General features: G+C 38.2%; 2 protein-coding genes, 1 long non-coding RNA gene and 1 other non-coding gene across 5 annotated transcripts; 3 read left to right on the forward strand and 1 right to left on the reverse strand.

Annotated features, from left to right (window-relative positions):
* Window positions 1-846: 846 nt before the first annotated feature.
* Window positions 847-2,317, forward strand: LOC141641252 (uncharacterized). The gene is made up of 2 exons (XM_074449923.1): window positions 847-948; window positions 1,343-2,317. Exon 2 carries the CDS (start codon window positions 1,346-1,348, stop codon window positions 2,315-2,317), a length of 972 nt encoding a protein of 323 aa, XP_074306024.1. The 5' UTR covers window positions 847-948; window positions 1,343-1,345.
* Window positions 2,318-11,135: 8,818 nt separating this feature from the next.
* LOC141641253 (uncharacterized) lies at window positions 11,136-12,804 on the reverse strand. The gene is made up of 2 exons (XM_074449924.1): window positions 12,267-12,804; window positions 11,136-12,115 (listed from the first exon to the last, which is right to left on the reverse strand). The coding sequence occupies exons 1-2, from the start codon at window positions 12,802-12,804 to the stop codon at window positions 11,136-11,138; spliced, it is 1,518 nt and encodes a 505-aa protein (XP_074306025.1).
* Window positions 12,805-12,862: 58 nt separating this feature from the next.
* LOC141645065 (small nucleolar RNA R71) lies at window positions 12,863-12,969 on the forward strand. Its single transcript, XR_012544658.1, has one exon. It is a non-coding gene; the product is annotated as a small nucleolar RNA R71 (small nucleolar RNA).
* A 9,561-nt stretch (window positions 12,970-22,530) lies between these two features.
* LOC141642928 (uncharacterized) lies at window positions 22,531-25,430 on the forward strand. 2 transcript variants are annotated; one of them, XR_012543541.1, is made up of 5 exons: window positions 22,532-22,858; window positions 22,950-22,990; window positions 23,900-24,083; window positions 24,375-24,553; window positions 24,781-25,430. It is a non-coding gene; the product is annotated as an uncharacterized LOC141642928 (long non-coding RNA). The 2 variants fall into 2 exon arrangements; XR_012543540.1 differs by having other exon boundaries at window positions 22,531-22,858; window positions 24,375-25,430.
* Window positions 25,431-26,105: the final 675 nt, after the last annotated feature.

Raw genomic sequence — 26,105 nt, forward strand, 5'->3', positions numbered from 1 at the left:
AAAGAGAATTTCATGTTGGTGAGAAAGTTCTCTTATTTAACTCTCGTTTGCGCTTGTTTCCAGGTAAATTGAAGAGTAGATGGTCTGGACCGTTCACTGTTACTGATGTGAACAAATTTGGGTCAGTTACACTGCATTCTGACACAGGAAAGACCTTCAAAGTGAATGGGCAACGCTTGAAGACTTATTATGAAGGTGCTTTCGTGGGGGTAATAGAGGCTCTTGACCTCTTCCCCATTGATTCTTCTTACTGATGAAGAATTACGGTCGTGCGGGACCGCAAAAACCAGCGCTACCGAGAGGCAGCTCGGATTTTGTAAATCTTTAGTTTGTAATTAGAATTTAAATTCACGTATTGCTTTTGTTTTTATGTTTCTTTGAACTTGGAGAGACGAGGAGAGGGTACTTGATGTGCTTTCAAGTGTCTTTTGCAGGAATTTTGACGGGATTTGAAGCTATGAGTAACAAAGAACGAAGAAAGGAGCACAAGCTTACTTCCTCGATCGAGTCACATGCGACTCGATCGAGGAACTTATCGACTCGATCGCGTCAACTTCGACTCGATCGAGGAACCTGTGCTGAATTTAGAAAAGTTTAAAACGAGAGTTGGGTATTTTTGAAATTGGTTCCTCGACCGAGTCACATGCGACTCGATCGAGGAACCTATCAGCTCGACCGAGTCACATGCGACTCGATCGAGGATCCAATTCAGACCGGGTTCCGCGTTAGATTTTTTGCCGGTTTTGTGTTTCATTACTCTTATTTCCTTCACTTTGCTTCTTCCTTTTTCGACATATTCCTGCATTCTACCTCCTCTATTACTCATTCTCTCCTTATTCTTCATCAATCATCATCAAAACTCACATATAACTTGTGCTTACTTGCTTATTACTTGATTGAATCATTCTCTTGTGCTTATTTTCTCCATTCTTTGCTTAATTTGCCAAGGTAAGTCGCGTTTTTGGTCTTTACTTGTCTCGAAAATTCTGATTTTTCATGCTTAAATCTTGAGTTTATTGTATTGAATCTTCCCTTGCTAGTATACAATTGCTATTTCCTTGCTTTCTAGCCCCTTACTTGTTGAAATTCATGCCTAATTTGCTAATTTGGGAATTAGGGTTCTTCAAAATCCGGGTAGCAATTTTGCATTAAATTGGTTAGAATTGTATTCTATTGCTTGGAATCTTCAATATTTGATATATACTCATGTTCCCCTAAGTTTTTGGATGCTTTCATTGTCATTTGGAGTCTTAAAAATTGATTTTTCGGACCCATAAGTGCCAAAACCGGGACTGTTTTTGTGACATTGTTGGAGTTTAATTTTCTACTTGTTCTTGTGTAGATAATGTCGACTTCCAGGCAAGGAAATAAGCGGACTAGACAAAGGAATGCACCGGTTCAACAACCCGAAGTCATTCCGGAGGAGATTGTGTCTTCGGAGGATGAGTTGTCTCCCTTAGACGATTATCCATTTATCGAATTTCGTGACAAAGTGCAGAAGGACAGGTTTGTGTATCTGTTATCCAAGTCTATGAGTGCCACTCGATGTGTAGATAGGGAAATTTTGCGCACTTTGAAGATCGATGATATTATGTTTGGCATGTTTAATGAAATCGGGTTGCAGGGTCTTTTCACGCTCCACGAGTTATCCTATCCTGCCCTAACCCTTGAATTTCTGAGCTCTTATACTTATTTCCCTAGTGATCACCTAATCCGATTTCGTTTGCTTAATGTTGAACGGTCTTTAACCTTTGGCCGTATTTCTGAAATCTTGGAGTTGGATAAGCATACTGAAGGGGACTTGTATGGTGCTGGTGGGTTGTCTGCCGTTCGTTATTTTCCGTTGTTTACTGGTTATATGGATGCGGACGTTAGTGCCATGGCTTTGTTAGATGTCCAACACGTTTGCCTTCGTATGTTTTTGAGGTATCTGAGTTATTTGCTGTTTGGTCGGACTGATAAGAGCAAGACCTCCTCTATTGAGGTCTTAATACTTGCTAGTTACTTGAATCCTTTTAGGGAGGAGACATTCCAATTCTCTCCCCCTGCTCTTGTCTGCTCCGCATTTGATAGGGCGATTGGGCGGTACGGGAACCTTGACTGTGGTGCTCTTGTCACCAAAATTGCTAGGGCTGTTTGTGACTTTGAGGGCGATGACCCATATGAGCCCATGGCTGACTATGAGCCACTTGTTGATGATGACCACCTTCGCTACGACATTTCTTATCTTGATATTAAGAACGGGACGGACCATTACTGGAGGGTCCGCGGTGAGTCATACATGCTTCTTCCTTGCGCCCGTTTGCCCTCTTGTTGACCCCCTCGAGGAGAGTACGGCCGTGGTGCGGCCACCACCTGTTACTTATCGATTCCCGAGGATCTTTTGATTACTTTTCCTGGGTCTAGTACTACTACTACCACCGGCGGGCGCCGGAGACGTCGTGCACCTACTACCCATTTGCCAGGTTCCTACCAGCCCGCTCCTCCTCCACCTCCTTCAGCCTATTCCACTTCAGGCTATGCTCCAGGTTACCATTTTGATCCCGTCGTTGAACGGGAAGTGAGGATGCATACTGGCATCAACACTGCTTTGACGGAGAGGAGGATGTGGGAACAGATGGAGGCTATGACTTTAGCTTCAGGGGGGCAGTATCGCGGTGTGTCACCTTCTTACTACACTACTCCTGGTGACGACAGTCGTGTATTTCATCTTTACGGAGTGACTCCCACAGAGTTTGGACAGTTTAGCACCGAGTTTGGTGCATTAGGCCGTCCCTTCTACACTCCAGTCCGCCCCTCTCAGCCTACTTCTGTTTTCGGGGAGGACACCGGCATCCCTTGTTCCCAGAGAGGCCCGTTCGGCCAGTTTGCTGCTTCTACTTCCACCGCTGCTGCTACTGGAGGCCGTGTTAGGACACCCACTCGTGGTCGCGGACGTGTTAGACCACCCACTCGTGGTAGAGGCCGTGGCCGCAGCGCCGTTCCTGATCCTGAGCTTATGTCCTTATATGCTGATATTGATGGTTTTGATGATGGTTCTGGAGCCCAGTAGTGACAGCTGGTCACTACATCCCTCTTTTTCCAAATTGGTTTGGGGAGGCTACTCTTTGCATTACGGTTTGTATTATCTTTCTTGTTTTGTTTTATTGCATTTCTTTTTACCCTCTTTCCTTTATTAGTAGTGTCCTATAGGTTGCTGGTTTTCTGTGTGATTGCTATGCTGTAGGCGTCACAATGAGGACACTGTGACATTTAGGTTTGGGGGAGTGTGTTTATTTCTGTTGTGTGCTTTTATTTATTGTTGTGTGAAAAAAAAAAAAAAAAAATCAAAAAAAATTGAAAATCATAAAATCCAAAAACATGTCTTTTATTTATTTTTGTCTATTTTGAGTCGAGTCTTGGTGAATTGTATAGCAATGATGATAACTTGCTTTGTCTTTGCATTTGAGTCTCATTTAGCTGTTCATGTACATTGTTTTGACCTGTTAGCTATGATGAACAAAGCTCTTTACTCAAGTCTTGACCGTCACAATATACCTTATGCCGAGTGGACTTGACTTTATTTTGTTGGTAAACCACTTAAATTTCTGAGGTCTTTAGAGCTTCCTAGGCCGGGAACATTAATAAACCGGTCTCATTGTTATTTAGGCTAATGAGTGTGGTCTCCTTGTGGTATATGTAATATCAAACTGCATAAGTGTGACATTAGTTTCTTAGCTTTTGCGCGTTCACTTGATTAAGTACATGTGGATAGGCGATTCTCATTGTTCAAATAAGCCTTACATTACCCAGTTTTGTTAGCCCGTTTGAACCATGTAGCCTTTTTTATATCCTATTTCTTAGCTACATTCCAGAATTTGCCTACCCTTTTCGGGACAGTCGCAGTTGTTTGAGCCTTATTGTTATAGCTACTTTGGTTGGGTTGGGACTTTATTTGTCATGTGGGTAGTAGCTATCTTTTTGTAACGATTGTGTGACCTCTTATGTTGAAAAAGAAGTATTGTGAAGCAAGAAAAAAAAAAAGAAAAAAAAAAAGAAAAAACAGAAAAAAAAGAGCTTCGAACAAAAAAAAAAGGGAGTTCAAAAGAAAAAGAGAAAAAAAAAAAAGGCTTCGAAAAAAAAAAGGAAAAAAGAAGAAAAAGAAGAAAAGATGAATAATGTTTGCTTCATTGATTTTGTTAGGAGGTCGTGTGTGGTAATTACTGGAGTCTAATGCATATTTGGAGAGCCTTACATTTCTCTCATATGTTGTCAAAGTTGAGATTATTTCTCCAGTTGGATGTTTGATTTATTACTTATTAGTTTTGGCTATTGGTCTAGAGCTGCGACTACCGTCTGAGCCCCACATATCCATACGTGTTTTTGCACAAGCCACTTCTATACCCATGCCACTTTACCACCATTCTGTCCTTGATACATGTACTTGGTCTGTTCCGTGAATGCGTATTAGCTGGAGGATCTCTTATCACATTAGATTGCATGCATATCTCATAAGTTGAGTGAGTGTCTTATTTCTTTCTATCTTACGTAAATCACCCATTATGAGTGCATGAGTGAAACCGCGAGAATCCGACAAAATGGTCTTGCAAGGTTGAAAAGTGTTTGGTTGAGTCTCGGTATCATGTCACATCTTGAGTAAGAGCTGCGTGAGTCTATTACCCGTGCTTTTGAATTTGTTTTATTAGCACAACTTCGGTCATTACTTTGTTATAGATATGGACAGCTGAGTCTTGTATGTGCCTAGACATTTGCTCTGAGTTATTCATTCACCATATGTTTGTTGTCCTTTGTTTTGGTCTGATTGCTTTGCTTGAGGACAAGCAAAGGTTTGGTTTGGGGGAGTTTGATGTATCACTTTCATATATACTTTTATAGCTCCCTTTACATCGTATTTCATACCGTTTCGTGCCTATTATATCATTTATATGCTTTATTTCGATGAATTGTCGATACTGCCGCTATTTTGTGTTTTGATGCAGAAATGACTCAGTATGAGTGTGATCAAGCTGAGATTAGCATAGCGGAGACGGCACGGTAGAGTACACGAAGCATGGCACGGGAAACGAGGAATCATGAAGACTAGAAGTCAAAGAAGAAAAGAAAGAACCTGTGAAGCAAGTTCCTCGATCGAGTCACAGCTGACTCGATCGAGCACCTCTGACTCGATCGAGTCACCTCTGACTCGATCGAGGATCCTTTCTGACGGATTTATTTCCGGAATTTCCTAAAACACTTATCTTTTATTATAAATTAGAAACTCGGGTTTTATGGGGGATTTACGTTTTATTTTGCTAAGTATTGCTGGAAAACACTCTTAAGAACCCTAATCTTCCTTTTGTATGGTACTAATCTTTCCCCATTAATTTAATCATTGTTTTTATGTTCTTCAATAATTGTTTTATATTTGCGATCATGTCTTCATCTTTAATCATATTTGTTGTTGCTATTATAGTCATGAGTAGCTAATCCCCTCATCTAGGATGAAGGGGATCTAGGTTAATTAAAAGGGAAAGTCAATTAATTGCTATTGATATCATTAAAGTTGTTGTTTGATTGTTGTAATTCTTCTAGTTAATCACTTGAGGCCTGAGTTATTAATTAGTGTAGCGAATCGATCCTATCGCCGACCGGGTTAGAATTGATATAGGCTGCGACAATCAAATAGAGAGTATCTAATCATAGCGACCGCATATTAGAATCGATCTAAAGGGCATAATGGAGTCGACCGATCTTATGACCTTAAACAACTCGATAGATTTAGTAATTGATTGATAATCCCCGACTGATTGATCTAGTGAACCTAATTCCTGGACTTTTAATATTATTGTTATTCATCATTTATTTACATTGCAATTAGTTTGTTAGAATCAACTCAAAACAAAACCCCCGAAATTGGTTACTTCTAGACAGTTTAAATACTCTTAGACTAGCTTTCACCGCCTCCCTGTGGATTCGATACCTGTCTTATCACTAGCTATTTTTGTTAGTCCTGAGATAGTTTTACTTTGATTTGGTAATACGACTTTAGCCACATCATCAGTAAAGGGGATGCCACATCTATGATGTTGTTGTTACAGTCATTTGCTACTTTTTCTAATGCTACTGGACTGCAAGTTAGTGCCTCAAAGTCTAGTGCTTATTTCAGGAATGTGCCAGAGCAATTAAAGTCTGAGATACTGCAGATATCCGGATTCAGTGAAGGGAGCATCCCATTCAAATACCTTGGTATGCCAATCCAGCCTACAAGACTCAAAAAGCAAGATTGTGAGTGCCTTGTGGACAAGATATGTGCTAGGATACATGGGTATGGGGCAAGAAAATTCTCCTATGCAGGAAGGTTAGTAATATTCAAGAGTGTGCTTAATTCTCTACATTCTTACTGGGCATCTATGTTTGTCATTCCCAAAGGAATCATCAAAAGCATTGAAGCAGTTTGTAGAAACTTCCTCTGGGATAACTCTGCAGATTATAGGAGGACTCCTCTCATGGGATGGGACACTATTTGTAGACATAAAGATGAAGGAGGTTTCGGGCTCAAGGATCAGGAATCTTGGAATAAGGCCATGGTAGGAAGATTGGTGGACTGGGTATCTACGCAAAGAGACTCAATTTGGGTACAGTGGGTGCAAAGTAACTATCTTAAGGGTCAGGAGTGGATGGAATACAAGCCTAGTATGAACTCAAGCTGGGTATGGAGGAGAATTTGCAAGGTTAAGGATGAAATGAGGACTGGTTATGTCAATGGACAGTGGAATGTTCAACCAGGAGGTTTTACTCCAGCTGGTTGTTATGCCTGGTTCAGAGGGATAAGGCCAAGAGTTCAATGGGTTAAGGCAGTCTGGAATGGGTGGGTCTTACCCAAGCACCAATTCTTGGGTTGGCTGGTTGCTCATGAGGCCTTGAATACAGCTGCTAGATTAGCCAGTTTTGGGGTGGATATTGAGGACAAATGCTCTCTGTGTGGTCTAGCTTCTGAAAATATTGAGCATTTGTTTTGTGATTGCCTTTACAGTAGAAGAATTGTACGGGAGCTGAACAAGAAAACTACTTGGATGTTTCCTGTCAGGGATATGATGGATTGGTGCATGCTTAGAACAGGTACTGTACTTCAGAGAGGAATACAAAATGCTATGGTGATGAGCCTCTTGTACCAGGTCTGGCAACAGAGAAACAAAGGCAGGAATGAGAAGGTTCTGATTTGTCCAGAAATTGTGGCAGGTACAATTTTGGAGGATATGAGATCAAGAGTTCGAACCCGAGAAAAAACAACGATGACCCTAGCAGAACGAGATTGGCTTGTTAAAATGCGTCTTATAGAATGATATCTTGTGTATGATCACCAAAATGTAATTATCTTTTTATTATTTATATAATTCTCACATTTCACCAAAAAAAAAAAATGTATAATTATAATCATTGGCCAAAATCAACAATTTTTTTTTTTTATAAATGTTCTCGGTAAAACCAAGAAAAAACAAAAACAGCCCGGTTTTTTTCTTTCTTCACGGTTTTTCTGTAAAAACCAAAACAAAACAATTTTTTTTATAATCTGGCCACTGTGCAGTAATCGAAACAGATTTTTTTTTTTTTTTTTTTTTACGGCTCAAATTAAAACAAGAACCCTAATGCCTCTTTTATGTCTCTTTTGCGGCAAAAATGCCCTAAAACAAAAATTCGATGAAGAAAATCGTTTATAGTTGCTATTAGAACATGATTAGCATATGAATTAATAAAACATGATTAATCGTATATGCCAAAAACTATATAGCAAAAACAAAATTTTATATCATCGACATGACGATTCCATTTACAATTTAACTTAATCTTCATTAAATCAAAAACTACCAATTTATCATATGTTTATTTTAACTAATTAAACAACAATATGAAAAATCGAAATGGAAATAATCATCAAAAACAAGAGCAAAATATCGGCAGAAAAAAAAAATCAAATCGGCAAATTTTTTTTTTAACCGAAACCTTAAATTTTTTTTTCGAAACCCTTATTTTGTTTACATCCAATTTTTATGAAAATCATCAAAATAAATTCGTTGCCTTGGCTCTGATACCACTTGTGGGATTTATCTGTATGCATCCCTTTAATTTTAAGGATTATAACGAAATTTATAATGATGAAACTAGTCATAAAATAAATTGCATAAACAAAATCGTAAAGGATTAAGAAATAACCTTCGGTCCTAGCAAAAACGGCCTAAGAACAATATCAAAGTTGATATTCGCCTATCAGTTGCACCCAAGACGATATGAGATATGCCCTTAACTTGTTGCTAGAATCGATCCCCGAATTTTTAGTAAATTGCTAGGGTTTTTCTTTTTTTTTTTTGTGTTTTTAGATGAGAGGCAAGAATGAGAAAGAAAAATTAGGTTAGAAAAATCCTCCTTAATCTCCCTATAAACCGATTATTAGGAGTAATTAGGGTAGATTTTTCTTCTTCTAATGTTTCGGCCTATTTCCGAAATTAGGAGAATAAATTTCTCTTTTTTTTTCGGTTTTTGTACTTACCCAAAATAAGGAGATTAAACCTTCTTATTTTGGTAGTATGCAAAATGTATAAAATGTATTATTTATAAATTGTCATTTAGTGAGGATCGATCCCATAACCTCTTGGTTTGAGTACCCTTACTATTACCACTATGACACATTCGTCTTGTTGATTAAATATAACCGATTACATTTAATTACGAATTAACATATTAATTCGTCCAAGCTTAACATTATATACGTTAATTAAATAATAACATATTATATTCAATTTACGAATTGACAGTTAATTCGTCTCAGCTAATATTATTTAATCGGCATTAAATAATCGTCTCATCAACACATTGACTAACTGTTTAGTCATATAAGGCATTAATGTGATTAAATTTCCATAACCACATCTCTCAAACACATCCTTTAGGTGTGACCTTTAGGGACCAGTTGATCACCGCCATCTGTATGATAATAACGTCAAACTTTCTAGCAAGCCAACCGTTATTAGGTAATCGTTAATCAACTGATAAAATACGAAGTATACCCTTGTGAACCTGTAAGAGATTTATAAATGTTATCACACTAATTTGTGGAGGACACAAGCTCCAACACTTCTAGCTCCAAAATGACCTTCACAAGCATATGAATGACAAAAAGTTATAATAGAACTCATCCCATTTTCGGGAACACACCTCCTTACCACTTGATCCGTGCAATGCTTCCATAAGTAAGGATCATCCCAAACATAGTATTTGGCATCACTCCTTATCTTTTCCTTTTGGGACTTTGAAAAACCTGTAGGAAATTCATTGGAAACAAGAAAGTTAACAATATTAGCATACCAAGGAGAAACTGAAGTAAGGGCAAAGAGTGTCTCATCGGGAAATATGCCATGAATAGGCTCTTCAAGCCTCTCTAAATTCATTAGCCGACTCAAGTGGTCCGCAATCACATTCTCGGCTCCTTTCTTATCCCGAACCTCAATGTCAAATTCACTGAGCAACAATACCCAACAGATTAGTCTTGGCTTAGCCTCCTTCTTTGTCATCAAGTACCTAAGAGTGGCATGATCGGTGAACACCACCACCTTAGTACCAAGTAGATAGAATCGAAACTTCTCTAGAGCAAATACTACCGCTAACATCTCCTTCTTGGTAGTAGAATAGTTCTTTTGGGCCTCATTGAGAGTCATAGAGGCATAGTAGATCACATGAGCTACTCTCCCAACTCGTTGACCTAATACGGCACCAACCACGTGATCACAAGCATCATACATAAGCTCAAATGGAAGAGACCAATTTGGAGCTTGTATGATTGGGGCCGATGTCAACTTCTCTTTTAACTTGTCAAATGCCTCCTTGCAAGCCAAATCAAACTCAAATTCCATCTCCTTTTGCAAAAATTTGCACAATGGTGAAGCCACCTTGGAAAAGTCTTTGATAAATCTTCTATAGAAACCTGCATGACCAAGGAAAGAGCGAACTTCACGAACATTAGTAGGACAAGGAAGGGATTGAATAATATCAATTTTTGCTTTATCAACCTCAATACCTTTAGATGAAACCACATGCCCAAGAACAATACCTTGCTTCACAATGAAATGGCATTTTTCAGAATTTAAGACAAGGTTAGTGTCAATGCATCTCTTAAGCACAAGAGATAAATGGGACAAACAACTATCAAATGAATCACCATGCATGGTAAAATCATCCATGAAAACTTCAATAAAATTCTCAACATATTCAGAAAATATACTAACCATGCATCTTTGAAAAGTTGCAGGAGCATTATATAACCCAAATGGCATGCGTCGATACGCAAAGGTGCCAAATAGGCAAGTAAACGTGGTCTTTTCTTGATCCTCGGGCACAGTAGCAATTTGAAAATAGCCCGAATAACCATCTAAAAAGCAATATTAAGGCTTACCGGCAAGCCTTTCAAGCATTTGATCAATGAAAGGTAAGGGAAAGTGATCCTTCCTTGTCACCGTATTGAGTCTACGATAGTCAATACAAACACGCCACCCATTTTGCACTCGGGTGGGAACCAACTCTCCATGTTGATTTTCTACAACCGTCACTCTACTCTTATTAGGCACCACTTGTGTAGGGCTCACCCACTTGCTATCGGATATTGGGTAGATCATACCCACTTGCAAAAGCTTAAGAATCTCTTTCTTCACCGCCTCCATCATAGGTGGGTTCAATCTCCTTTATGGTTGCCTTACCGGCTTGACAACATCTTCCAAGAATATGTGGTGCATACAAGTGGTTGGACTAATGCCCTTGATATCGGCAATAGTCCACCCAATTGCAAGCTTATTCTCTTTAAGAACCTCCACCATCTTTACCTCTTGCTCCTAGGTGAGCTTGCTAGAAATGATCACCGGTAAAGTTTCTTCATCACCTAGAAAAACATACTTCAAATAGTCGGGTAACGGTTTCAACTCTACCACGAGTGCCTGCAAAACTGAAGGTAATAATTTCTCACGAGGCAACGTTAGTGTTAGTGGTTTATAAAATGAAGGTATAATGGGATAAGTTTCAATCTTTGCTAAGGAAGCCACAACTTCCTTCAAATTATTAGATAGAGAAAAATCCAAATTATCACAAGATAAACTATTATCAATAGCCACAAGTTATTCATCTCCTCCATCTACATTGACCACATCTTGCACTAAAGGCTCCAAAACATCAATCATGAAACAAGAATGGTCATCACAAGGATACTTCATGGAATCATAGATATTAAACTTAACCACTTGACCATCGGCCTCCATAATGAGAGAACCATTAGACACATCAATTTTAGTACTTGCGGTTCTAAAAAATGGCCTACCTAGAAGTATAGGAGCCGCTTGTGAATCATGTTCCATTTCAAGTACATAAAAATCAGCGGAAAATATTAATTTATCCACCATCACAAGTACATCCTCAACCACCCCCTTAGGATAAGCATTTGAACGGTCGGCCAATTGAATTACTACCCCCGTTTTAACAAATGGTCCCAATTTCAAAGACTTGTACAAGGAATAAGGGAGTACATTAGTTGAAGCACCTAAGTTAAGCATAGCATTGGGAATAGTGGTGTCTCCTAAGGTGCAAGGTACGATAAACATACCCGGATCACTACACTTAGGTGGTAGCTTATGTTGAAACAAGGCCGATACATGTTCATTAACTTTAACTTTTTGGACACCCTTCAATTTTTGATTCCTTTTAATGGTACACAACTCTTTAAGAAACTTAGCATACCTAGGTACACTTTTCAATAAGTCTAATAAAGGAATGTTTACCTCACATTTGCGAAAGGTCTCATAGACATCTTTGTCTTGTGTTGGGCGGCTTTTCCTCTTGAGTGCCTCGGGAAATGGTGGAGAATACACATAGGTAGGTGTGACAACCGGTGTTAGTTCCTCCTTTTGAACCAATGGTGGGGAAATATTAGGCTCAATAACCAACTCCTCCTCTTGCTCAATGATCTCACTAATCTTTGCTTTTGACCCTTGCAACTCCTTCCCACTCCTCAAAGTTATGGCACTTGCATTAGGCTTGGGATTAGGAATGGTTTCGGAAGGTAATTTCCCGGAATCCCTAGCTTCAAGTCTCCCAAAGAGCACTAGACATTTGCCCAAATTGATTTTCCAAGTTTTGAATGCTAGCCTTTGTCTCTTGTTGAAATTGCACTTGATTAGCTTGCATAGTAGCCATATTAGAAATAAGAGCCCGAATCATGTTCTCCGTAGACATGGATGGAGTGGAAGTTTGACCTTGAGAAGAGAATGAATTTGGACCTTGTGGCCTTGGAATGAACCTTGGTTTTGATTGACCAAATTGTTGTCCGAAAATTTGAGATGGACCTTGTTGCCCAAATGACGAGCCTTGAATTTTTTGGTTTGGCGGTTGCAAGCCGCCTTGTGGATTCCCATATTGGAAACCGGGATGGTATCTTCTCAAAGGATTATAGTAAGGTTCAAACCTCTTTTGAGGTTGACCAAAAGCACCCGCGTCATTCACCTCCTCGGTCTCCTCTTGCATTTGTGGGCATTGATCGGTGACATGCCCATTAAATGAACAAATACCACAAGCGTGCACTTGTTGCTTGTTCCCCATGATCATCTCTCTTATTAAGGAAGTTAAATCTCCAACCTTACTCTCTAAGGAAGGGTTAGAACTAGCCATGCTCACCCTTCTTGTTTTGGATCTCACACTAAATTGGCGTGTGCTTTCAGCAAGCTCACTCAACAATTCATTAGCTTCATCCGGATTTTTGTTGATGATGCCTCCACCACTAGCACCATGTACCATCCGTGCATCTTACGGCGATAATCCTCCAACAAAATACATGATGAGATCTTGGTCACTATACCCATGGTATGGGCAACTTGCACATAACTTCTAGAAACGCTCCCAAATGTTATAGAGTGTTTCATCATCCTTTTGCTCCATATTTGATATCTCCTTCTTAAGATGAGAAGATTTGGAGGCGGGGAAATATTTTTCAAGGAACGCCTTCTTCATTAGAGCCCAAGTAGTGATACTATCCGGTGGAAGGTAGTACAACCAATCACGAGTAGTGTCTTTGAGTGAGAACGGGAATGCTCTCAACTTGATTTACTCTTCGGTGACGCTATTTGGTTTCATGCTAGTGCATACCACATGAAATTCCGACAAATGCTTATTTGGATCCTCACCACTTAACCCATGGAATGAGGGTAGTAAGTGGATAAAACTCGACATCAATTCAAATGTGGTGCCTTCCGCCAAGGCCAGAAAAGTGATGCATAAAGTTTGTTGAGTGAGATCGGGAGCGGTGAGCTCCCTCAAGGTTCGGTTTCTCTTGCCATGTTGATGTTTTCCTTCTCCTCCTTCTTGTCTTGATTGTCAAATTAAAGTTTTTGCCTTATCTCTCTTCTAACACGAAAAAGAGTTTTCTCTAATCCTGGATCAAAATCCAACAATTTCTTGTTAGTAGAACGGGTGTTCGGCATAAACCAAACACTAAAATAAAACTGAGAAATAAATAAACAATTGCACAAAATAAACAAACAATAGCCTTACCCGACAACGGCGCCAAAATTTGGCTAGACTTGTTGCGAGTCTCCAAATTAGTATTTTTATCCACTACAAACTCAAACTAATAGTAAAGGTAAGTAGGGGTCGATCCCACAAGGAAGGTGTTTATGTGGATTTAATGTGTGCAAAAGTTAAGTAGCCAAATGGGGGGTTTTGATATGTTGATGGATTTAAGTCTTCTAAAGTAATAATCTAATGTAATGAAAGGTAAAAGCAATATAATAATTGAATGTGTAAACAAATATGAGAATAATTCTTGGACCAAGTAATTTCCACCAACTAGTTATGAATTGATCATTGACTTTTCTAAGTTATCTCATAATTGAATACTTTGCTATGAAGTTGTTGACTTCTAATTCCACATAATATTAGTTATTAGCTACAAGCGTAAACAAATAACCCTTACAATATTGTCAATTTAGTCGAGCGCTTAATCATATCAAGATTGTAGAATATAGCGATGGAATTTAGCAAAGATGAATAAATGAAGAATACGAGCGATGCTCCACTTTGATTCATACAAGTTTAATCATTTATAACTCAACAATGATGAATTGGCATACTATTTGATGGATTATAATTGCTACAATGGGATAGGTAAATAAACAAAAGATTCATTCACCTAATCTAGCAATGGTTAATTAAATAATAACAACTAGTTGATCATTCTAGATGCATAATTACCAAATAAACAATAATCCAAATTAAACTTGATATTCAAACAATGAATTAGAAATAGAATAAGAGTCTTACAATTCAATAACTAATAGCTTCAAGAACTTGTTCCAAGATGTAGAACTTAGCCTTCCATACAAATAATAAAAACAAACTTGAAAATGGAATTTTTTTATGTATTCTAATGATTAAAAGGTAGAGAAAGTATGTGAAGTATATGAGTATATCTAATTTGCTCAACACCATCTCTTTATATAGTTTTCAAAAGAGCATCTCCATAAAGTCTCATAAAGAATGACCATAAATCCCAAAATAAAGGAGAATTAAGAGAGTTGTAGAATCCAATGCGGAATCCAATGCTGAGCCACCACTAGCGGCTTTTTTCCGCCACTAGCGGCTAGAAGAGATGTGCCGCGATTAGCGGCATTTTGCTGCCCCTAGCGGCTTTCTATCATGACGCTTCCTCTTCTTCAATTGCTTCCGCGCTTTGACTTCAGTCTTTAGGCCTTGCCTTGCTTTAAATTCCACACTCACATGACATCTTTAGCCTAACATCAACCTCTAAAGAAGCCCTCTCTATACATAACAAGAAATCTATCCAATTATCCCATGAAAACACACAAGTCCATCCCAAAACCAACATCAAAGACATATACAATAAACTCCACTAAAATGCTTCTCAACCTATCAATTAACCATCAAAATAACCTTTATTAATCCCTACTAAACTAGACTAATCAAGGGCTACTCGATCGAGTAAGGGTTACTCGATCAAGTAACAAGAGGTGCACTAGATCGAGTAAGGGCCACTCGATCGAGTACCCCTACGCAGTTCTCAGCACTGTCCAATTTTCGTAAAACGGTCATATCGCACTCGTTTCTTGGTCATTTTGGGCGTGTAACCTATCGTTAGAATCGTAAAAGAACAAGCTACCACTTCCAATTGGAAAAATATCAAATCATATATACATCTCAAGTTATAACAGTTTAAAGACAACTTCCCTGTGATCGGACAACATAACTATTACATTCTTTCTTCCAAACAACTTAAACAACAACAAAGTAGACAAAAAAAACTCAATACTCATAAAACTAGTATTCGTAATCATATGTTACTATCTTCAAAAGCCAAGAAACAACATCCATCATGCACATATTGATACGTGCATTTTATATAGTCTTTTTGGCCTTTTTATGCACGTATTTCTATGCTATTATCGTAGTTTTATGCTACGAAATGCCCCGAATATGCTACTTTGGTTTGTTTTGTTCTATTTGCAGGAATAGACCAGAATTAGTGAAATCAAGCCTTTTACCGTCCGTTTAGCATGCATTTTGAGGAAGAGTGAATTTGGAGCGGGAATGTAGCTATTTTGAGATGCGCAAAGAAGAAAGATAGCTAGGCGAGCAAGGGAAGAACTTCAAATTACTAGTGCCTACTTTGAAGATCCATATCTCGAGTTATACAATGGATATTCAGGCGATTCCAATTGGAGATGAAATCTTGTCCTCTTAGCTTTCCAACGCCACCGGAATCGCCCTGTTTGCCCAAGTAACGAAGAAATGACAGCCGTTTGAAGTTCAGTGCGCAAAGCAGAAAATTGTGTTGTTGGAAAGTACTCGATCGAGTAGATTTATGTTCGAGCGAGTCCTTTTTCTACTCGATCGAGTAGATTCAATTTAAGGTTTACTCGATCGAGTAGATTTTTTACTCGATCGAGTGGTTTAAATTTAATTTTACTCGATCGAGTGATTTAAAGTTACTCGATCGAGTGGTTTTGATGTTACGCGGGATTAATTAACCCGTGTTGGGCTTAATTTCGGGATAGACTTTTGTTTTCCTATTTAAGCTTTCATAATTAGGTTAAGGGGGCTCTCTTATCATACTTCACACTATCACACGTTACTTTTCCTCTGGTTACTGTTTAATACTACTTTCTCTCCATTTTCCGGATCCTTACTCTGTAACTTTCTATTCCTTTTTATTCTTCTTATTTAATGTTTGTTAATCTTCTTTCCCTTATTCTTGATCTCTTATTATTTATGTCTAGCTAATTTCTTTGCTAGGATTAGGTGATTCAACGGACTATTGTTAATTGCTAATTAGTTTACAGATTTGTCGTTGTTGTTTTAGTCTATGTTGTTAATCACTGCTATAATTGTATCCTGCTAGTTGAGTCGACACAATTAGCCTTTTCATTTAGGTAAGCCTTGACCTAGACCAAAAGGTTGGAAAGGGTGAGACCTGCAGTGAACAATATGATGCTTTAGTGAGGGCGAAAGTTACGCTAATGGCATTTTAGGGCGAATTGAGACCGAAAGGAGATATTCGTTGCCCCTTAGACCGACACATCGACTGATCTGTGACCTTAACTGTAATTAATTGACGTTCATTGATGACCCGAAATCCTAGTTCCCTCTTTCTTCTGTAAAATTCTCTTATTAATTTTTCTCTTTCCTTAATCTTATTAGTTTAGTTCAAATATTTAAAACCCCCCATCTTGTGACCGTAGACAGACCGAATAGACAAGTAGATAGTGACCGCCTCCCTGTGGAGATCGACCCTACTTACCGCTGACTTCTGTTAGTTGTACTTAGGTATTTATTTTTGGTACAGAAACGACCGTATCAAATTTTGGCGCCGTTGCCGGGGAGGCAACTACTTTATTTACCTGTTTTATTTTGTCTCTTTTTAGCCTCAAGGGATTTTCCCCTTGGGGCCGTTCTTATCTTTTTCCTTGAGTGCTGTTTTGATAGGCCCCACAGGTCCTACCTAGACAGTTCTAGGTAAAAGATCGTCAAAGGGAAGGCTTGAGTACCTTTGACCCGTCACCTATGTTCCATTATATGGCGCAGCAGGTGATTTATTGGGGGAGATGTGGTGCTGCTGAGCACAATGCAGCCTTTTGTATGGCAGAAAATGACGCGGTCTGCGAGTTCAGGCTTTGGGGACGAGCTAGCCATTCCTCTGTAGTTGTTCTGCCGCATCTACCCTATCAGTGAGGCTATAAAGAGCCTCCATTTGTCTGGCCACCGCAACAACAAGATCCTCCTGATATACGAAAAGAAGAGATTGCGGAGCTGAAATCTTTGTTAGAGACACTTGTATCCAAAAGGCAAGAGTATGATAGACGTATAGAAGCTCAACTCATTGAGCTGGAGTCTCAAATAGCTCAGCTAGCTGCTGAGTCGGATAGTAGGCAACCAGAAGAGGTATACTTTACCGAGAGCGGTTTTTCCCATGAAGAAACCGTGTTGCCCAATGCCGAGGATGATTTTTATGACTCGGATTACGAAGTTCTATCATATTTCATTGCCTTACACGAGGATTTCAGCACTGTACAACAAGAATCACTCGATCGAGTGACTTATATTAGTCGATCGAGTGAATTTCCAGAAAAAACGTTCGATCGAGCAGTTAAAAGCACTCGATCGAGTGAAAATCAGGAAGAAAACCTTCGATCGAGTGATAATTCTACTCAATCGAGTAGTTTGGCCAGCGAGAGCATTGATTCGTCATGTCGGTTTGTTTTAGATGACGATTTTGATGATAATAATGGATACGGTGAATCTCCCCTATTCAAAGCCGAGTTGGATGCACTTGAGGCTGCGATTTACGGGATGAATTCCACTGAGGAGGGTGATGAGGAGGCAGCTGAGTCGGTAATTGCTCCTAGCATGGAAGAGGTAATAAATTCCCTTATCTATGATTCCATCATTGAGAGCAACCAACCCGAGGTAGTTAATGATAATTCTATTATTGTTTGTTTGAATAGTTTAATACCTCATTTGAGTCATGCTTTGTATTTTAATAATATACCCCCTCCCAGTTGGTCAAATAATTTAACTGTTTTTCACCGTACTTGTCATCTTGAAGTTGTTAATCTGAAACGGGGCCCTAGATTATTGATAATTGCTCCCGCGCTCCTTTATTTTGTTGACAAATTTAGGAGCTCTCATAGGAAATTCGTTAGACTTAAACATTCATGCATGTTATTTTCTTATGTTGCTATTATACTTTGGTGCTACTTATGCTCTTGTGTAGCACATGCGCAGTAATATGATCTATTGTTAAGAGCTTTGAGTTGCTTTGATTCTGACTGACTGGAGCAGCTGTTGAAGAAAGAAGGTCGAGCTGGGACCTGACTGAAACTAGCGCTACCCGGGAGGCAACCCGAAGATTTTTATTTTTATATGTTTTTCGAACATTTCAGTTTTTATTTTGTTTAATAATCGGTTCTCTCGATCGAGTTTTCTTGCTTTGATTCGCCTCCTATGACGATGTCCTGCAGCTGTTTGTGACCTCCTATGTTGCTGGCTGGTTTGGGGAGGTCCCTACTTCGCGCATTCTTGTAAGTTTTCCGCATCTTCACTCTCTTTTTTTAGTTTGCACTTCCTTTCCCTATTTTTGGGTACAATGAGGGCATTGTACGGTTTGGTTTGGGGAGGTTATGCATCCATATCTGTGTCTGCATGTTGTTCTTACTGCATTCCTGTTATCACGTTTAATTTTCGTATGCATTGTTCTTCATTCATTTCTTTCCAAAAAAAAAACGAAAAAAAAAAATTCACGTTTATTTTTGCATATAGGTTGAGTCGGAACGGTAGATTTCCGTGATGAAATTGCACTTTAACTTGTCATTTTTTTTACTTGAGCCTTGCACTTTATTGACAGTTATTAGCTGAGTCTTGCGCAAATCTACGAGTTTTTGTTCAAATTTAGCTGACTGTTTAGACTTGACCTGATAAATTGGCAACCTACTCTATAAATTCTGAGTTTTAGAGCCTTATAACTGGTGACATTCATGACCAGTTTACATAGGAATTGAGAGTAGTACTCCTTGCATAACATGTTTATTACTTTTGCACATTTATGAAATTTGATTTCTTGTCAATTGCATACATTCGGGTTTGTGGTCGGTGTCACATGCAGGGAGGTGCTTGCAAATTTCCTTTTTCTTATATTTTTCACCCATTTAGCTCCACTTAAGCCAAAACTTGCCTTTTTGACCCACTAGCTACATCGCAAACTGAGCCTGCCTAGTCAAGCTAGTTTAGCATGTCTTTTTTTGGTATATTTTTCCGTCTGCAGTTTGGCCCGTGTGTATATGATTGGAGTTGGTGGAAATTGAAGAAAGGAAGAAAAAAAAAATTGAAAAAGAAAAAAATATGAGAAAAACGTGTGAAAAAAAAAACAAAAACAAAAAAAGAAAAAAAAATTGAAAAAAGTTGAAGTTCATGTGAAACAAAAAGAAGAAAAGAAAGAAAAAAGAAAAAAATTGAATTGAGTTGTATGAATAAAAGAGACCGACTGTGTTTATCTCTATCTTGTGACGGTCTTACTCCTCTGTTTTATCTACATCATTTTGAGGAGATTGTGTATTGGGTAGTGAGTTTTGTGCCAAAGAAGGGCACTTGTGTTTCTTTCTTACTCAGTTGAGATTCGGACGGTCTTATATGGTCCTGTTTAGGAACTAGCATGACGCTTTTACCTCCACATTTCCATAACTTATTTTGCCTTTTCTCACCTGAACCTCACTTTCCCATATCATTTGTAAGCCCTCGGCTGTGACTAACATTGTTGATTGGAATGTATGTGTAATACTTGAATCGTCTATCATTTTTGTTCCATGCATGTTATGTAGGTCGCAGTCTAGGTGAGTGACTGTTTTCTCTTTCTCTCTTATACATATACTTTCACCCTTTGCTTCATGATAGAAGAGTGACCACGTGAGAGTCCGATTTTTTTGGTCTTGCAGGTCGATAGGTCAGCTTTATTTATGGACATCTTATAATTCGTTTGCGTAATGACCATTGTAGCTGTAACTGTTGATTTTAGTTTGCATTAAACTGGTTTAAGTAGACAAGTTATAGCTAACTCTGAGTTATCTTTTCCGTTCCATTAGTTTGCATTTAGTTTACTCGAGGACGAGTAAATGTTTGGTTTGGATAGATTTGATACATGCATTTTATATAGTCTTTTTGACCTTTTTATGCACGTATTTCTATGCTATTATCGTAGTTTTATGCTACGAAATGCCCCGAATATGCTACTTTGGTTTGTTTTGTTCTATTTGCAGGAATGGACCAGAAAGTAGTGAAATCAAGCCTTTTACCGTCCGTTTAGCATGAATTTGGAGGAAGAGTGAATTTGGAGCGGGAATGTAGCTATTTTGAGATGCGCAAAGAAGAAAGATAGCTAGGCGAGCAAGGGAAGAACTTCAAATTACTAGTGCCTATTTTGAAGAGCCATATATCGAGCTCTACAACTGATATTCAGGTGATTTTAATTGGAGATGAAAGCTTGTCCTCTTAGCTTTCCAACGCCACCGGAATCGCCCTATTTTCTCAAGTAACGAAGAAATGGCAGCCATTTGAAGTTCAGTGCGCAAAGCAGAAAATTGTGTTGTTGGAAAGTACTCGATCGAGTAGATTTATGTTCGATCGAGTCCTTTTTCTACTCGATCGAGTAGATTCAATTCAAGGTTTACTCGATCGAGTAGATTTTTTACTCGATCGAGTGGTTTAAGTTTAATTTTACTCGATCGAGTGATTTAAAGTTACTCGATCGAGTGGTTTTGATGTTACGCGGGATTAATTAACCCGTGTTGGGCTTAATTTCGGGATAGACTTTTGTTTTCCTATTTAAGCTTTCATAATTAGGTTAAGGGGGCTCTCTTATCATACTTCACACTATCACACGTTACTTTTCCTCTGGTTACTATTTAATACTACTTTCTCTCCATTTTCCGGATCCTTACTCTGTAACTTTCTATTCCTTTTTATTCTTCTTATTTAATGTTTGTTAATCTTCTTTCCCTTATTCTTGATCTCTTATTATTTATGTCTAGCTAATTTCTCTTCTAGGATTAGGTGATTCAATGGAATGTTGTTAATTGCTAATTAGTTTACAGATTTGTCGTTGTTGTTTTAGTCTATGTTGTTAATCACTGCAATAATTGTATCCTGCCAGTTGAGTCGACACAATTAGCCTTTTAATTTAGGTAAGCCTTGACCTAGACCGAAAGGTTGGAAAGGGTGAGACCTGTAGTGAACAATATGATGCTTTAGTGAGGGCGAAAGTTAAGCTAATGGCATTTTAGGGCGAATTGAAACCGAAAGGAGATATTCGTTGCCCCTTAGACCGACACATCGACTGATCTGTGACCTTAACTGTAATTAATTGACGTTCATTGATGACCCGAAATCCTAGTTCCCTCTTTCTTCTGCTAATTTCTCTTGTCTTTATTTCTCTTGCCTTAATCTCTTTAGTTTAGCTAAAACAATTAAAACCCCCATTAGTGACATTAGACAGACCGAGTAGACAAGTGAATAGTGACCGCCTCTCTGTGGAGATCGATCCTACTTACCGCTGACTTCTGTTAGTAGTATCTAGGTATTTTATTTTTGGTACATAACGACCGTATCACATATGTTATTTAACTTGTCAATCATGTATTACCCGCATGCTTTTATTCTATAACTTTACGTATAACAATAACATAATATGTGACATAAAATCCCCTATTCACATGTTACTAACATAGAAAAAGTAGAAAATCCACTTCCATCACATAAACTGTTCTCCACATGAATTTCATATTCTCATGCAATTCCTTACTTCATCTTTTCAAACCAATTCATAGATCATATTCATACACGTATTCATACAATTTATTCATCCAATCATATGCATATAAACAATAGTAACTAGTAGCGATCCCAACCACAATTCATGCCATCATAAACAATTACCTTCATCTTTTCCACCACACCTCCATTCAACCACATAATGCCCATCCATCCAACATATTCATACAACACATCATTCAATATGTATGCAATAGGACATTAACAAGCACATAGCGATCCCATGACACCCCCTAGTGACCGGTTTAAAGTTGTAGGGCGAATTTGCGACTTTAGAACGTCTCCCAAGTCTTTGCATTAGCTCCTAACAACTCCTACCCGGGTTCATTTTAATTTGAATCTTTATATTCATTGGGCTCATTAGTTACAGGTTCCAAAATCGTCGCTCTAATACCACTTTGTAACACCCCTATCTACCAAAGTCATTTTTACCAAGCGCTTACCTTAAGAAATGGAAGTCTTACTACCATCTCGATTCTGCGAAAATGATGAATATCAAATCCATGCCCCCTTACTAAAATGTGGGTAAGATATGTTACTATTCATAATGAATAATGTTTTTTTTGCTTGACTTTACTGCGGGCTTAAACTAACGAGCCGGGCAGGCATGAAATTAAAGGACTGGCCCAATAGCTTCCTACATCGCAGTAGACATCCTGCGTTTGCCAGCTACCTTGCCATGTTTTGACTTCTCCTTACTTAGCCTTTTGCTGATGATATTCGTTTGTTTAACCCTCAGTAGCTACCCTTTCCTCTCTCCTTCCTCACTTTCCCCTCAACTTTCTCTCCTTCCCTTTTCTGATGATAACGGTGGGCACCCTTTTTCATAAAATTGACTCTGATAATAGTGACATCGATGATCATGGTGATATCTTCATCATTGTCATGATCAGTCTACTATCTATAATTGATGAATGGAGAAGGTAATATCATCAAGGATCTCAACCCAAGCAATCGCAAGGTTACATTATTTTCATCTATGTTTGTTAATTTAATTGATTTTGGTGTTAAATTAAGGGTTTAGGGTTACATCTTTTTTTTCTTTCTTTCAGATTATTAAATGCGAGGCATAGGAGTCAATTGTCATTCTTTGGTAAGTTATTCAGCTACAAATGTATGATTATGACAAGAAGAAAAAAAACCTATTAGTATTTGGTGGGTGTAGTTACAAAAAAAGCTTCTCCATTCTCTTAAGGGTATCGATTGAGAATATTGATTTTTATTCAAGGAATGGAATACCCATTTTGATGATTGCTCACTTTTTCATTGTTTACTTCATATTATGTCATTGGATTGGTTTATAATATCCTCATGATCATAGATGAGTTTAGCGAGTCTTGTCCGAGAGAGTATCAGTTGTGCACCAACCCAAATATGTAAGTATACCTAATTTACTGTATTTGGGTAGTGAGTTGGTCTCATTTTTAAGACCGTTTCAACGAAATGCTTGTGTTCGATGAATTGGAGGTGGGTAAGTCACCGTGTTTGTTATGCTATGTTGTATTTAAGTACTCAAGTTATTCTTCTACTTATTCGAGTACACGTTAAGGAGGCAAGTTCGCATATTAGTACCTATGACGAAGGCACAACACAAACAGACTCTCGTTATAATGTTCTTTCATACTTATTTAGGCACACAATAAAGATTAGGGTGGCAAGTTCACATATTAGTACCTCGGACAAAGGCGCAAGGATGAAATTTTTTCTGATTTTACTGTTGAAATTGGTGTTATTGTTGCTACAACTGAGGATTCTTGACATGTTGGGGATGACTATGGGTACAACTGGTGCTTTATTTCAATTTGTCCCCATAAATGCTAAAATTTTTGGTTCATATCAGAATTATTTTTAGGTAGAAACAAGGGTTTTCCTTTGAGTATTATTGCTAAAATTTTTGGTCTATATCAAAATGATTTGATTATGTTGCTACCCTTGTTAGTTGTGATCTGTTTTTGCTATTACATTGACTTGATATGAGTTTTCTTTTTGTGGGAAATTGCAGTCCGAACCTTTGAAAAATTTAGATGACCAATTATGTCAAATCTGCGGGGTTACTCCTAGTGGTGACAGATTTTTTGCTTGCAATGAAGGTGCATTTCCAGTTTGTAGGCCTTGCTATGAATACGAGAGAGAAGATGGAAACCAATGTTGCCATCAGTGCAAGGCTATATATAAGAGACTCAAAGGTCGGTCATTTTTAGCTGTCATTTTCTTCGTCTATCCCATTTATATTTTACTCAAACTGATGATCAAATAATGGTAATGACATGTATTTATCTAAGTATACATAAACGATATAATGTAAACTTAAATCACATATTATTATGATATCCCTTGAAATATGTAATAGCTGCCGTATATTGTGAGAATTTCAAAATTAACATGATAACATCTATTGACCGTTGAAGTATAATAGGAAGGAGCTAGAAAGTATCTATTAACTATGATGGGTGAAGCTGATACTGCAATTTTTATAGGGACTCCTTGAGTGGAAGGAGATGAGGATGAGGAGGATGTTGACGATATAGAGCATGAATTCAATTATGCCAGAGGAGTTAGCAAAGCTAAACAGCAATGACAAGGAAAGAATATTGACCTCTCTTCACAATCTAGGCATGAATCTCAGCAAATTCCTCTCCTAAATCATGGTTAATTGGTTGGTAAAAATTATACTTGTAGTTCCTTTACTTTTTTTTCCTTATTCTTTGCATTGTTAGAAGCTCTCTTTCAAGGTAAACAACGTTTATGTTGATGTGACTTATATTTGAGCACATTTAGTCTCCGAATTAACCTCGTTCCTATGCTTTATAACACTTATTTGGGTCATTTACTATCTTTAGTTTCCCATTTTGCATATTCTTTGAGGTTTTGTCTCCTTGGTAGGAAAGGATTGCTAACCTTGCATTTATGAGGCGAAATGGAGCTAAATGGATCTCATCCAATGACCAAGTATCAAAGAGAAGACCAACACTAGAGACCTAAGTAGATAAGAAAGTGAAATGGGCAATGATGAAAGGATCCTTGCATCCCTGACATAATCCTTGCGGATTGTTAAGGGGCAAAAGAAGAGAAGCACTCTGTCCAGGAAACTGAGCGAATCGAGCATGATCCGACCGGCTCAGATCACCAAGATCCGAGCGTATTTTTCCCAGGATGAGCGGCTTGCAGTGTCAGGATCTGAGCGCCTTCCCCAGGATCCGAGCGGATCATAAGGCAGAACAGCCTGTGCCATACCACGGGACGAGCGGACCGAGGCAGGACTAGCAAGGAGGATCCGCTCATTTCCCTCGAGAGTAGCATTTCCTCAACTTTTCTTAGGGTCTTAATAGTCATTTAAGCCCTTAGTAACCCTAATCCTTGTACCTAATCTTTAGTATAAATACCCCTTTGTACTACCTAGATTAGCATCATCCCTTAATCATCTCTTAACCATCTCTTAATCAAGTTGTAATCTCATCTTAATACTCTCAAATTAGTATTAGTTTAGTTGTAATACAATTCTCAATATTAATCACATTTTAGTCTTTCCTTAATTTCTCCATTATTCTTCCTTTATTTTGGGTAATTAGAAGATTATTTGGGTTTATTTGGAGGATTGACAACCTTCCATCAATCATCAAGTACTTCTCTTATTCTTTGCTTTATTATTTGGAATCATCTTCATAGGTATAATTCCTTCTTAATCTTGTTTAATTATTGGTAATCACTTTCATTTATTCATCATGTTTTGCCTTGTTAGTATGATTGACAACCTTATTAACATGCCAAACTTGATCATGAGTGAGTAGTTTCCTTAGCTAGGGTTAATGGGGAATTAGGGGAAACAAACACGGGGATTGATCTATGCTTAATCTAATATGTTTTCATAATTAGTTTGAGTGCTTGTTGTGATTTCAACTTATGCACATGTTATGTTTGATGAAATGCGAGCCTATGAATTCTTGCATTTTTTTTAATCCATCACCTATCTCTTCAATGAGGCTTGTAAGCTTATAAACCAACTCGAGTCTCATTAGACCATGCATATAGTTGTATAGGAAGGATTAAGTCGACTTGTAGGTGTTGTACAATCTAATCGATTCGGCCCCAGGACCCAAACCTTCTTAGGGATTGTAAGATATACACTAACTCGATCCCATCACAATAATAAGTGCTTGCATCTAGTTGAAAACATGTTTGTATGATTAACTCCCATGAATCCCCTATGA

This window comes from Silene latifolia, chromosome 2 (genome assembly GCF_048544455.1).
Source record: "Silene latifolia isolate original U9 population chromosome 2, ASM4854445v1, whole genome shotgun sequence".
Lineage (NCBI taxonomy): Eukaryota > Viridiplantae > Streptophyta > Magnoliopsida > Caryophyllales > Caryophyllaceae > Silene > Silene latifolia.